Source organism: Mastigoproctus giganteus, chromosome 1 (genome assembly GCF_048544385.1).
Source record: "Mastigoproctus giganteus isolate SK-2022 chromosome 1, ASM4854438v1, whole genome shotgun sequence".
Lineage (NCBI taxonomy): Eukaryota > Metazoa > Arthropoda > Arachnida > Uropygi > Thelyphonidae > Mastigoproctus > Mastigoproctus giganteus.
The window spans coordinates 85,500,311-85,513,868 of NC_143575.1; the positions used below are offsets into that span (position 1 = coordinate 85,500,311).

Sequence of the window (13,558 nt, forward strand, 5' to 3'; positions counted from 1 at the left end):
ATGAAGTTTAACATTGACAAATGTAAAGTACTACATATGGGAAACAGCAACCCCAGAGCAACGTATCAACTCTGTGGTACTACACTGACAGTGGTAGAGAATGAAAGGGACCTGGGAGTGGTTGTGCAGGCAGATATGAAGTTCTCTGAGCAGTGCAGATGGACTGCAAGAGTAGCTCATAGTGTACTGTCAATGATATATAGGAATTTTTCTGGCAAGGATAAGGAGGTGATTATTCCCTTGTATAAGGCAATGATCAGGCCACACCTAGAGTACTGTATACAGGCCTGGAGGCCTCATTTCAAGAAGGATGTAGAGCTGCTGGAACAAGTACAGAGAAGAGCAACAAGATTAATGAATGGAACAAAGGGGTGATCTTATGAAGAAAGGCTTAAGTTTTGCGAATTACAGTGTCTGGAGACTAGGCACCAGCGAGGTGATCTGATAGAGGTGTATAAAACCCTGAATGGTTTGAGCATGCTCAATGCTGATGGGATTCTTCCTCTTGCTCAGAATAATCACCTGAGAGAGCATAAATTCAAATTGAGGAAAGACAGATGTAGGATAGACGTGCGGAAATTTGCCTTTAGCCAGCGGGTGGTTGGTTGGTGGAACAGACTTCCATCCCTTGTCGTGGAAGTTGAGAGCCTAAATAAGTTTAAGGCTCAGCTGGACAGGTATTTCGAACGAACAGAGGGGTGAAGTGGAAGTGGTTATTTTTAATTTATTTGTTTTTTTCTTTTTTTTTTTTTTTTTTTTTGGCTGATGCTGCATAAGCTTGCTTTCTTGCATTAAATGCCTCTACTAATGCTAATGCTAATAGATGTGCGGAAGTTTGCCTTTAGTCAGCAGGTAGTTGATTGCTGGAACAAACTTTCATCTGTTATTGTGGAAGTTGACAGCTTAAATAAATTCAAGGCACAACTAGACAAACATTTGGAATAAATGGATCAGTGAAATGGGAATGGGTTTTTATTTTTGGCTGTTGCTGTATAAGCTTGCTTTCTTGCATCATGTGCCTCTACTAATGCTAATGCTATGTTTTTACCTTTTCTTTTTTTTTTTTTTTTTTTGATTGGTACTGTTTTATATACAAAAATGAATCATGTTTCTTTCTTGCTATTGGAGCTAGCTTTCCTTTTATCGCCATGTCTCATGGTAATTGCAGCTCACTCTGCTGTACAGTAATGGCAAACTGATGTGTCAAATTTTTATCAACGGCATAAAAGTTAGGTTTCCTCTTATGTGGTTTGTTGAAAAATTTTGCTTTCTTAATTGTAATCACTTTGCAATTAGATTCATTTACCGTGAAACACAGCCATAACATGTGCAGAGCCAAAGCCAGCTTGATATCAAGGGCAAAGCATGCCCAACTTTCACACATAAAACGTGGCGCCTCCGTAGCCAGGTGGGAAGGAGCAGCAGTGCGTAGCACACGCTTCTTGATTAGACCGGGGTTCGAGCCCGTCGCCACCAAATACGGAGGATGTGGAAAGGTCAGGGAATGACCACCGCATATCCCGGAGCAATATGGCCGTAGTTGCTAATGCTCCTAAAAACCAAATAACAACAACACACATAAAAGAGCTCCAATCAAAGAAAAAAAAAGTCACATACTGTTTGAAAATTTTTGAATAATGACCCCGCATACAAAAACAAATGTTAAAATGTAAAATCTCTTATTCTATTCGTAAAAAAAAAAAGTAGACACATACATCACTTTGTCATTGCTAATGTGGCCATTCGCAAGTTTTTAAAGATATGATGGGGTAAATTTACAAGTTGGTCAGCTTTAGATTCATTCCATATGAATGAGCGGATGTTACGCTGCTGAACGAGCACCCACATTCTTTGTTTACCACCATCTGCATTTTGTCATTGTAGATATCAGAGTGCTGCTGACTGAGTGTATAACAGGAAACCTTGTTGACAGACAACCGACTGATCGCACACATTTTCTAATTACTGAGCAAATAGCAGGAAGCTGCCGGTATTGAGAAAGGAGTTTGCTGTGGTTTTCATAGTCTCCTTCTTTACCTTCACCAAGAAAAATTTATACATCACCTTCAGCTATCAAAAATGACTGCCTCGTCACACAATTGAGGAATTAATCAAATATGCAGTTTCATTTTAGCAAGCTTTCCTAATCATGATACACAGTAAACTTTCAATAACTTGAAGTTGAAAAGAGGCAAAAAGCACTCTGAGTCATTGAAAATTTGACAAATCAAACTTTACTATTTTCTATAAAAAATTAAGTTGCTACATACACCTGAAAAAATATAAGAGACCATACTGATACATTGTTTTACTACTTAAACATTTTAACTAATATAAACAAGTATTATAACTAGAGAACTGTATGCCGAAATAAAAATATAAAAAAAGTTATACATTTATTTTGTTTGAATCATTCAGTAAAAAGAGCGTAGTGCATTTTCTTCATTGATTCCCATTCTATAATATCCATAATATTATTTATTGCAGAGAAATGGTTTTCTGTTGTAGCTAGAAGATCGTCAGTAAATTTATATAGTATAACTAATGCCTGATGAGCTTCCTGGCAAGTAGGCACATTAATTTCTTCTTCTTCAACATCATTATTTAAAACATATATTGTAAAGCATATATATTGAATACATAGTCAGGGCTGTGATCTTTTAGAATTTCAGTAATATTTTTGCACCATTCATTACAGGCCAAGATCACCAACAATTGAACTTCTTAAATTCTTGAAGTGTAAATTATCTAGATAAGGAAGAACAGGTAATAAGGTTTTGTTTTTTTTTTTCACAGTGAGTAACTCAAAGTAATTCAGTGAGAGAGAGAATGTGAATGTCTCATGGATTGATGTGAAAGTGCCAATGACAAGAATTTTAGAGCATTATTCCTATTACGAGGATTTAGAGCATTATTCATATTATGAGGATTTACAGCATTATTCCTATTAGGGGTATGAGGTTATTACCAAGTTGACCAAGATTTTTGCATCTCTGGGAAACGCTAAGTTTTCATTTATATGTAGTCATTTTATTGACTTAATTGTTTTACTAAATTATTTTCTATATATAGCTTTATAGTTCTAGCCAAGCTCTGTGGTTTATTTTTAAATTTAGATAGCGATTTTGAAAGTTAATACTTTGTTCGTAACTTGCCACCATTGTTATACGATACAGAATAGCATAAGGCTTAATGTAAAACTAGATAGCGAAAGATGTAGCACTGTATTACAAATCTGTTAGATTAGTATAGTATTATCAATTAATCAGTAAAATTTATTAATCTTATTAAAGTTCATTGTTAATTAAATTATACTTAATGGAAACATGACCCAGACTAGAGCAGCAAAGAAGCATTCACAGAGTAGCCAGAGTGCTGTGGCTTGCGGAAGAACTGAAGGGGGCGATTCTCCAACACATCACAGTCTAAAACAATGCACAAAATGTGAAATTTCTGCAGACCTGTCTAGAACAGGACATGATCTAGCCAAGGAGGATGTCTTTGTGTGTACTAGGTGCAGAGACTGTGAAGAAATTAGGTGCCAACTCAGTGTTCTGATGGATGTCTATGAGAGTGAGGTGTAGGGTAAACACCCTCAAAGAAATTAATATGAGGGGGGCCCAACAAGCTCTCAGCTGCCCAACTCAACACCAGAGACCATTCACGTGCATCAGGCAACACAGTAGCAATCTCCAAGGAAGAATGCGCTGGTCCCACAGGAACTAGTTATTGTCGGTGACTCTGTTGTCAGGGAGACAGGGAATATATTATGCAAAAAGGATGGAAGGAACAGGACCAGGGTATGTCTGCCAGGGGCAAAAGTTGATGACGTTGTAGGACATATATCATCTTTTAAGGGCACAAAAGGTGATATTGCTGTACACATTGGCACTAATGACCTTAAGAGTAAGAGATCTGCAGATTTATTTAACAAGTACAGGTCAATGCTGGAAACAAGGCGCGAGTTACGGATAAATCTTAAAGTGTCTGAAATTTTGCCCAGACATGAGAGGAGGGAGTATATGATGAGAGCCTTGTCAATCGATTCGGCCCGGAGAGATTGTGCAAGGCTCACGGGGTAGAATTTTTTCAGCGTGGAGCGTGGTCTGTGCTTGCTAACAGGAGAGACTGTTTCTACAGGGATGGGATACACTTAAATAGAAAAGGTGCAAGAATATTTGCTGATGCTCTCGAGGCCATGTTAGGTGGGTCAGACTACTAGATTGGGGGTGATTCTTGCACTGCTTCTATTGTAATGAGCAGCAGACTAGACATCAAGTTGCTGGGGACTTCAAGAGCTGCTGGGAGTAATCATGGAATGAGTAAATACATGGGCTGTGTAAGGGTAACTAAGAGTAAGAACAAGTGCATGTATACTTGCATGTACACTAATGCTAGAAGTATAGTAAATAAAATTGATGAATTTGAAATGCTTATCAAGACATCAAAGGTAAATATTGTTGGGATATCAGAGACATGGTGTCACACAGATATAAGCAGTGCAGAATTTGAATTTGGGGAGTACAATGTGTACAGAAAAGACAGACAGGGTAGGAAAGGAGGAGTGATTATGCTGTTATTTAAGAAACACAAAATCTAAGGAAGTGTATCCAGTTGACACGGGTGGACAGTGCAATGTTGAGTCTGTTTAGTGTGACATAAATGCTGAGAAAGGAAAAATGAGAGTAGAAATATGTTATAAGCTTAATGGCTCTGATGAGTACAATGAACAGTTGTGCAGAGAAATAGAATGGGCCAGTAAATCAGAATGTATTGTAATGGGGATTTTAACTTTCCAGATATTGATTGGAACTTGTGGATTGGTCACTTGCACGGTAGCAAGATTTTATGGATTGATTGGAGGATTGTTTTCTACTCAAGGTTCAGGCCTAAATGGATGTCGGATGAATTAATGAGGCTTGTGGCAGAGAAGAAAAATATATGGGATGCATACTTCTTATGTATGGGATGCATAGAAGCCTATGGCAGATATAAGCCAGTCTGTAATCAAGTCGCAAAGGAGGTTAGGCAGGCAAAGGTAGATTACGAGAATCAGATTGGTCTACTTAATATAGATGGTTCGACTATTGATGATCCTGCTCAAGTAGCTGATGAACTGAATGCGTATTTTGCATTTACATTCACACATAAGGAGTTATTCAAGGAGGGGAATGCTAAAAGTTTAATCAAACTCTAACAGGAAGCTAAGTGATTTTGTAATAACTGAGAGCAAAGTGGAGGAGAAACTGTTGAAGTTAAACATGCAAGGGATCTATCCAGTTATATTAAAGGAGGCAGTGAAGGAAGTAAGCAAACCCTTAGCCATAATTATGAGAGCATCCTTACAGTCAGGGCGGTCCCCATGGACTGGAGATGTGCAAATGTATCCCCAATTCACAAAGGGGGGTTCCAAGTGGTGACACAAATAATTATAGACTTGTTAGTTTAACTTCTGTTCTGTGGAAAATAATGGAGTCACTGGTTAAAGAGGTGATACAGGATTACCTAGACACGACAGCAATAACAGCTCAGACACAGCATGGGTTTGTTAAGGGGAAGTCTCGTCTGACCAGTCTGATTGGATACTATGATGTGGTCACAAAGGAACTGGATGCAAAAAATAATTTTGATATCATATACATGGATTTCAGGAAAGCTTTTGATACTGTTGCATATAGAAGATTACTGTACAAATTGGAGTGGTATGATATTAAGGGCAAATTACTGCAATGGATAAACAGATGGTTAAGTGGGAGACAGCAGAGAGTGGTAATAAATGGACACTGCTCTACGTGGACTAATGTTATTAGGGGAGTTCACCAGGGTTCGGTGGTGGGCCCATTGTTGTTTTGTGTATTTATCAATGATATCGATGAAGGTATATCAGACTTGACGTCCAAGTGTGCAGATGATACAAAGGTTGGCTGGGTTGTTAATGACAGTAAGATATTATGCTACTGCAATAGGATCTAGAAATGTCAGGTAGATGGGTTGAGAAGTGGCAACTGAAGTTGAACATTGACAAATGTAAAGTATTCCATAGGTAGCAGTAACCCCCAGAGAAATGTACCAATTGCGTGGTACTACACTTAGGGAGGTGGAGAATGAAATAGACCTGGAGGGTAATTGTGCAGTCAGATATAAAGATTTCTGAGCAGTGCAGATGGGCTGCCAGAGTAGGTCATGGGGTCTTGTCAATGAAATACAGGAATTTTGCGAGCAGCTGATTATCCCCTTGTATAAGGCAATGGTCAGGCCACACCTTGAGTACTGCATACAGGTCTGGAAGCCTCAAATTAGGAAGGATGTAGAGTTGCTACAACGAGTACAGAGAGGAGCAACAAGATTGGTGAGAGGAACAAAGGGGTGCTCTTATGAAGAAAGCCTTAAGTTCTGCAAGTTGCAGCATCTGGAGACTAGGCACCTGCAAGGTGATCTGATCGGGGTGTATATGGCCTTGAATAGTTTGAGCAGGCTCAATGCTGACAGGATACTTCTGCTTGCTCAGATTAAGAACCTGAAGGGGCATAGATTTAAATTGAGGAAAGAGTTGTAGAATAGATGTGGGGAAGTTGCCTTTAGCCAGCAGGTAGTTGATTGCTAGAACAGACTTCCATCTGTTGTCGTGGAAGTTGATAGCTTAAATAAATTTAAGGCTGAACTAGACAAACATTTGGAGTGACCAGATTAGTGAAATGGAAAGGGGTTTTTTTTTTTTTCTTTTGGCTGATGGTGTATAAGCTTGCTTTCTTGCATCATTTGTCTCAACTAATGCTAATAAAATTTTAATAGGGAGCTTGTCGTCAAAATTTTGAGAAACTCAACTTATCTGAAATCTTTTACAATGAAAACATTGTTTATTTGATGGTAGGAAGCTTGCAACATCTTTAAATAAAAATTGGAGACTATAATATTTGATAAATCTATTTATACCCATTTTAAACAAATATTTTCAAGTTAGCCTATGCAATTTTATGAATGAAAGACAATTGAGATTATCAATAATAAAACAATGAGATAATTAAATTAAAGTAATAATATATAAACATAACTAGAAGCAACCTACCTCCCAGTAAGTAGCTTTGTGTGTTCCTTCTCTATAAGCCTTTACAAATTTGCTCTCTGTATTGCAAGCTGTGACTGCAGCACTCAGTTGTGACATAGGATGAACAGAAGATGGAAAGTTGTTTAACATTGTTACAACATGAGGTGGGAGTTCAGCTTCTTTGGCCCACTGCTGAGATATGGAATGAACCTAACAAAATAAAAAAATAAAAAAAAACTTATTAAATACAGTATTATGGAAGCATTCACTTGTAAAACCCAAGTGCTTGGGCTACTTTTTCCATCTCTCCCCTTTTTTTTTTTTTTTTTTAACTGTGTAATGTTTGGAGAGAATCCCAGGTACATATCTGAGTGAAATTTTGGTTCCCTCCTCTAATTCATTGGTCTAAAAAGGAAAGCCTATCAATGATTCTGTTGAAAAAATTTTGGTGTCTCTTCCTCACTCCCACTGACCTCTAACTGATAGTTGCTTTTCACTAACAAAATTTCATATATATTATTAGCATGTCCTGACATTGAAAAGTGAAAGTGGAAGAGCCATCATTAGAAAGTAAGAAAGTAGTAAAAATCCAATTTAAAATGAACTTAGGGGCACGTGAATCATTTCATTCTAATGATCATCACTTAAAATTATTTTGAAAGAATGCAGTAGCAGCGCAGTAGAAGTTATTTGTCGAAAAAACTTATACTGTGCATTTCTACCATACAAAAGTATGTGTAGTAATTTGCACTTTATTTTACTTAAATATTAGTTTTAAAAGCAATGATAATTAAATAAAATGACAAGCAAATGCTCTGGTTAATACTATAAAATGATAAGATACATGCCAAAAATGTAAAACTATTTGTTCACATATTATCATTTTGAAAGCATATTCTATTTATAAAAATTCTTTACTATATAAAATTAATAAACCACACACAGAAATATGGTATAGCTTGTATATACTGTAATTATTGTTTTCATTTTTTGTTATTTAATTAGCTAATTAATCATTAAATTATTATTATTTCAAATTACATAATTTTTTTCACTCTAACAAAATGAACGAATAAAGCAGAACTGGTTCATTCAAATGTAGAACTCTATGATTTATTGAATACTTTAAATACCTTGAAAGCAACTTCAAAGAGAAAATTTGGCAACAAATTGGCAAACCAGGTAAGTAATATACAATTTTTCTTTCTCATTAAATTTGAATTTTTGTATTAAGGCAGCACGATAAGAAAAGGTAAACATTGAAAACAAAAGCTGAGGTATCAATACCTGACAGTTAATGATAATTTACACACTACTATACTGTATTTGTGAATGTGTGCTTTATAAAAATTTTATATGGTACTCTATTTCTTATAAATAAATAAAATATGCATGGAAAACTAGTGTCTGTGCAAATATTTTTCACTTTTTTTGTACATATTTTGACTTCTTATTTATTTACTGTTGATTTAAAGTCAATAGAATCAATAGAAGAGCTATGCATAAAAGAAAGACCTGAAGTAAAGACTGTGTTAAACAACCCATTATTTAAACCTGGTGGACACAACTATTTTATTCAAGGTATGCCTGGATTTTCACTGATGAGGTGACAAAAAAAAAAGCACAAACTGTTATATGAAGAGTGACATTAGTATTCATATGTTGGTTAATACTCACTCAGTTACATCCTGGTCTAACTGATGTTCCTTTGTTTATTAGTAGGTCTAGTACTTGACATTTTGATATGCTCTCCATCTATACAAATTTTGAGACAACAGCACTTAAGTGCATTTTGTTTGAAGTTGTCCCAAGGAAGTTATTTTTGGCATTTATAATTACCAAATGTAGCACCATTCTTTAATAAATATATTAGTTTTAAATTATGTTAACAGGAGAGACTGCTTCTACAGGGATGGGATACACTTAAATAGAAAGGGTGCAAGAATGTTTGCTGATGCTATCGAGGCAATGTTAGGTGGGTCGGAAAACTGCTAGATTGGGGGGATACAAGGACTAATAGATTAACAGTAGCCACTGGCAGAGGTGAAAGTGATTCTTGCACTGCTTCTATTGGAATGAGCCGCAGCCTGGAAAATAAGATGCAGGATATTTCAGAGACTGCTGGGAATCATTGGGGTACAAGTAAACACATGGGTTGTGTTAGGGTAGCTAAGAAAAAGAACAGGTGCATGTATACTTGTGTGTACACCAATGCTAGGAGTTTAGTAAATAAATTTGATGAATTTGAGGTGTTGCTCAAAACATCAAAGGCAGATATTGTGGGGATTTCAGAGACGTGGTGTCACACAGATATAAGAAATGCAGAACTGGAATTTGGGGAGTACAATGTCTACAGAAAGGATAGACAGGATAGGAAGGGAGGAGGGGTTATGCTATTAGTTAAAAAACACATAAAATCCAAGGAAGTGAAGCCAGTCGACATCGCTGGACAGTGCAGTGTCGAGTCAGTTTGGTGTGACATAAGCATTGGGAGATCAAAATTGAGAGTAGGAGTGTGCTATAGGCCTAATGACTCTGATGAGTATAATAAGAAACTGTTCGGAGAAATAGAGTGGGCCAGTAAATCAGTGAGTCTTATAATGGGGGATTTTAATTTCCCAGATATTGACTGGAATTTGGGGGCTGGTCACTCACACAGTAGCAAGGCTTTTGTGGATTTATTGGATGATTGTTTTCTACATCAGCATGTTCGGGAGGCAACTAGAGGGAGTAATACTCTTGATTTGATTATCAGTAGTGATTCTTCATGCATTAAGAATCTGCAGATAAATGAACCACTTGGTGGCAGTGATCACAGTGTGCTGAAGTGGGAGTTACTCAAAGAGGTAACTACCATTAGGGGTAAAGGGAAGGGGTATTGCTTTCGTAAAGGCGACTACAATGGACTGAGACAGTATTTAAATTCTATACAGTGGGATCAACTGATGATATTGCCAACAGCAAATTCAAAATGGGAAGCATTCAAAGAACTTATCGTGGAAGCTACTAGGCTTTACATACCAACTAAGAAATATTGTTCAAGGTTTAGGCCTAAATGGTTGTCAGATGAACTAATGAGGCATATGGCAGAGAAGAAAAATGCATGGGATACATACAAATTAACACGTGACACGGACGCCTATGATAGATACAAGTTGATCTGTAACCAAGTTACAAAGGAGGTTAGGCAGGCGAAGGCAGATTACGAGAGATCCTTGGCAAGGGATGCGAAGAAAAACAGCAAAGAGTTCTTTACTTATGTAAACTCTAGAAGGAAGGGGATGAATCAGATTGGTCCACTTGAGATCGATGGGTCAACTGTTGATGACCCTGCTCGGGTAGCTAACAAACTAAATGAATATTTTGCATCGACATTCACACATGAGGAGTTATTCAGCGAGGGGAATGCCAGAGATGTATTCAACTCTAGCAGTAAGCTAGAGAATCTTGTAATAACTGAGAGCAAAGTGGAGGAGAAATTGTTGAAGATAAACACAAGAAAGGCACCTGGGGTGGATGGGATCTATCCAGTTATATTAAAGGAGGCAGCAAAGGAGGTAAGCAAACCCTTAGCCATAATTATGAGAGCTTCCTTGGACTCAGGGGAGGTACCCATTGACTGGAGATGTGCAAATGTGACCCCAATTCACAAAGGGGTATCAAAGGCTGACACAAGTAATTATAGACCTGTGAGTTTAACTTCTGTTCCCGGAAAATTAATGGAGGCACTGGTGAAAGAAGCACTGCAGGATCATCTAGACAAGACTTCAGTTATAGCTAGGACACAGCATGGTTTTGTTAAGGGGAAGTCTTGCCTGACCAATTTGATTGGATACTATGATGCAGTCACAAAAGAACTGGATGCAGGGAATAACTTTGATATTATATACATGGATCTTAGAAAGGCTTTTGATACTGTTGCACATGGAAGACTGCTACACAAATTGGAGCAGTGTGGCATTGGAGGCAAGTTGCTGCTATGGATAAAGGGGTGGTTGAGGGGGAGAAGACAGAGAGTGGTAATCAATGGACACTGCTCATCGTGGACTAATGTTATTAGTGGAGTCCCTCAGGGTTCAGTATTGGGGCCTTTATTGTTTTCTGTATTTATAAATGATATTGATGATGGTATATCAGGCTTAATGTCCAAGTTTGCAGACGATACGAAGGTTGGCAGGGTTGTCAAGGACACTACTGACACTATGCTGCTGCAACAGGATTTGGAAAGGTTGAGCAGATGGGCTTCGAGGTGGCAAATGAAGTTTAACATTGACAAATGTAAAGTACTACATATGGGAAACAGCAACCCCAGAGCAGCGTATCAACTCTGTGGTACTACACTGACAGTGGTAGAGAAAGAAAGGGACCTGGGGGTGGTGGTGCAGGCAGATATGAAGTTCTCTGAGCAGTGCAGACGAGCTGCAAGAGTAGCTCATGGTGTATTGTCAATGATATATAGGAATTTTTCTAGCAGGGATAAGGAGGTGATTATTCCCTTGTATAAGGCAATGGTCAGGCCACACCTAGAGTACTGTATACAGGCCTGGAGGCCTCATTTCAGGAAGGATGTAGAGCTGCTGGAACGAGTACAGAGAAGGGCAACTAGATTGGTGAATGGGACAAAGGGGTTCTCTTACGAAGAAAGGCTTAAGTTTTGCAAATTACAGTGTCTGGAAACTAGGCACCAGCGGGGTGATCTGATAGAGGTGTACAAAGCCTTGAATGGTTTGAGCATGCTCAATGCTGATGGGATTCTTCCTCTAGCTCAGAAAAATCACCTGAGAGGTCATAAATTCAAATTGAGGAAAGACAGATGTAGGATAGATGTGCGGAAATTTGCCTTTAGCCAGCGGGTGGTTGGTGGGTGGAACAGACTTCCATCCCTTGTCGTGGAAGTTGATAGCCTAAATAAGTTTAAGGCTCAGCTGGACAGGTATTTCGAACGAACAGAGGGGTGAAGTGGAAGTGGTTATTTTTATTTATTTATGTTACTTTTTTTTTTTTTTTTTTTTTGGCTGATGCTGCATAAGCTTGCTTTCTTGCATCAAATGCCTCTACTAATGCTAATGCTAATGCTAATGCTAATGTTTTAAAAACTAATAATTATATTAGTTTCAGGATTTGATAGTTCCAATATTAATTCTTTTATGTTATGACTAGGCATGATGTAGCCGAGTGGTCAGGAGCGTGAATGCAGTAGCACACATTCTTTGAGTAGACTGGGGTTCAAGCCCATGACTGCTAAATATGATTGACATTTGTATTGATGATTTAATTAAACTCCACTGACCTGGTGATTGTGCCGGAGTGTAAACAAGAACTTTTTTTTTTTTTTTTTTTTATTGTTGTTGTTTGAGATAAGTCTGAGTTTTCTTAATTTTATTTGATATCATTAGGATTGATTTGTTGTATTAATTTTTATATGTCACTCCATGAAAACTCTTCCCCCCATGGGCATTATACAGAATAAACAAGCAAATGGGGAAATAAGTCTGAGTTTGTGCTGCAAACATGATAATAATTTTGTGTAAGGGTGTCACATGATATTATAAACAAAGCCACTGCTCATTTTCAAAGGCATCTTCTCGGGGAGAAAGTTGTTTGGGATAATAAACAAATACATAGGCAAAGTGTGTTGAAAGGAGTAGATTTTTAAATCACAGGTTGCTAAAAAATAGCAAAATAATGGAACCTCTAAAAGAGAGCACATGTAACCATAACAAGACTTTTAATTGTATTTCTTACATTGTTATTGCAGGTAAAGGATTTTATCTTGCCAAAAGAAATTTTAAAATGTTCCTGAAAGGTACATAGGGTCTCAAAAAACCAAATGAGAGGTGGGGAGAAGGAAACACTGAAGAAGGTATCTATTCCAAATGGTTGTCAAAAGGTTTAACAATCTTGTTCTTTACAATTATTTCTACACCAGCACTGAACACTCAGTGTAAATATGTGAAACAATGCAGTAAATACAAGATTAAAATACAATATAAGTATATTATGAAAAGTACAAGAGGATTAGCTCATCCTTTCACTCACAGTCATCATTCTCCAATCTCTCTTGTGTTTTTGTAACCCTAGTTTTTATGATTCTGAAAAAGCCCAAATAGCATTAGCTGTTTTATAATTCTGAAGTTCTAAAATATAAGTAAACAGTGTTTTTCGTACTTTTTATGAGACAACAAAAATATCAAATTGTGGATTATACAAAATTATCATAAGAATACAAACATATTCCAATTTTTTTTTTTTTCTTCAGAAAGGGACTAGAATACAATCAGAAGATAAATATTTACTTTGACTTTTTAACAAATGGAAATCAAAATGATCATGCACATGCCATAATAAAGACATAAAAATCAATAATATCTATATACCGTCTTGAAAAGAAGTACATGTACTACCATCTACTTATGAATTAAGTTGTACTTCTATAACAATAAAATCATGAAACATTAAGAGAAAAATTGAAAATGAATTAAATTCAAATAGGAATTTGAATAATGATAATTG

General features: G+C 37.0%; 1 protein-coding gene across 1 annotated transcript in view; it reads right to left on the reverse strand.

Moving 5' to 3' along the window:
• LOC150090961 (putative citrate synthase 2, mitochondrial) overlaps positions 1-13,558 on the reverse strand; it is a 162,850-nt gene that overhangs the window by 62,401 nt on the left and 86,891 nt on the right. The window contains exon 5 of the mRNA XM_090380863.1: positions 7,067-7,255. Within this exon, the coding sequence (XP_090236989.1) occupies positions 7,067-7,255 (189 nt within the window). The remainder of the gene's footprint in view (positions 1-7,066; positions 7,256-13,558) is intronic.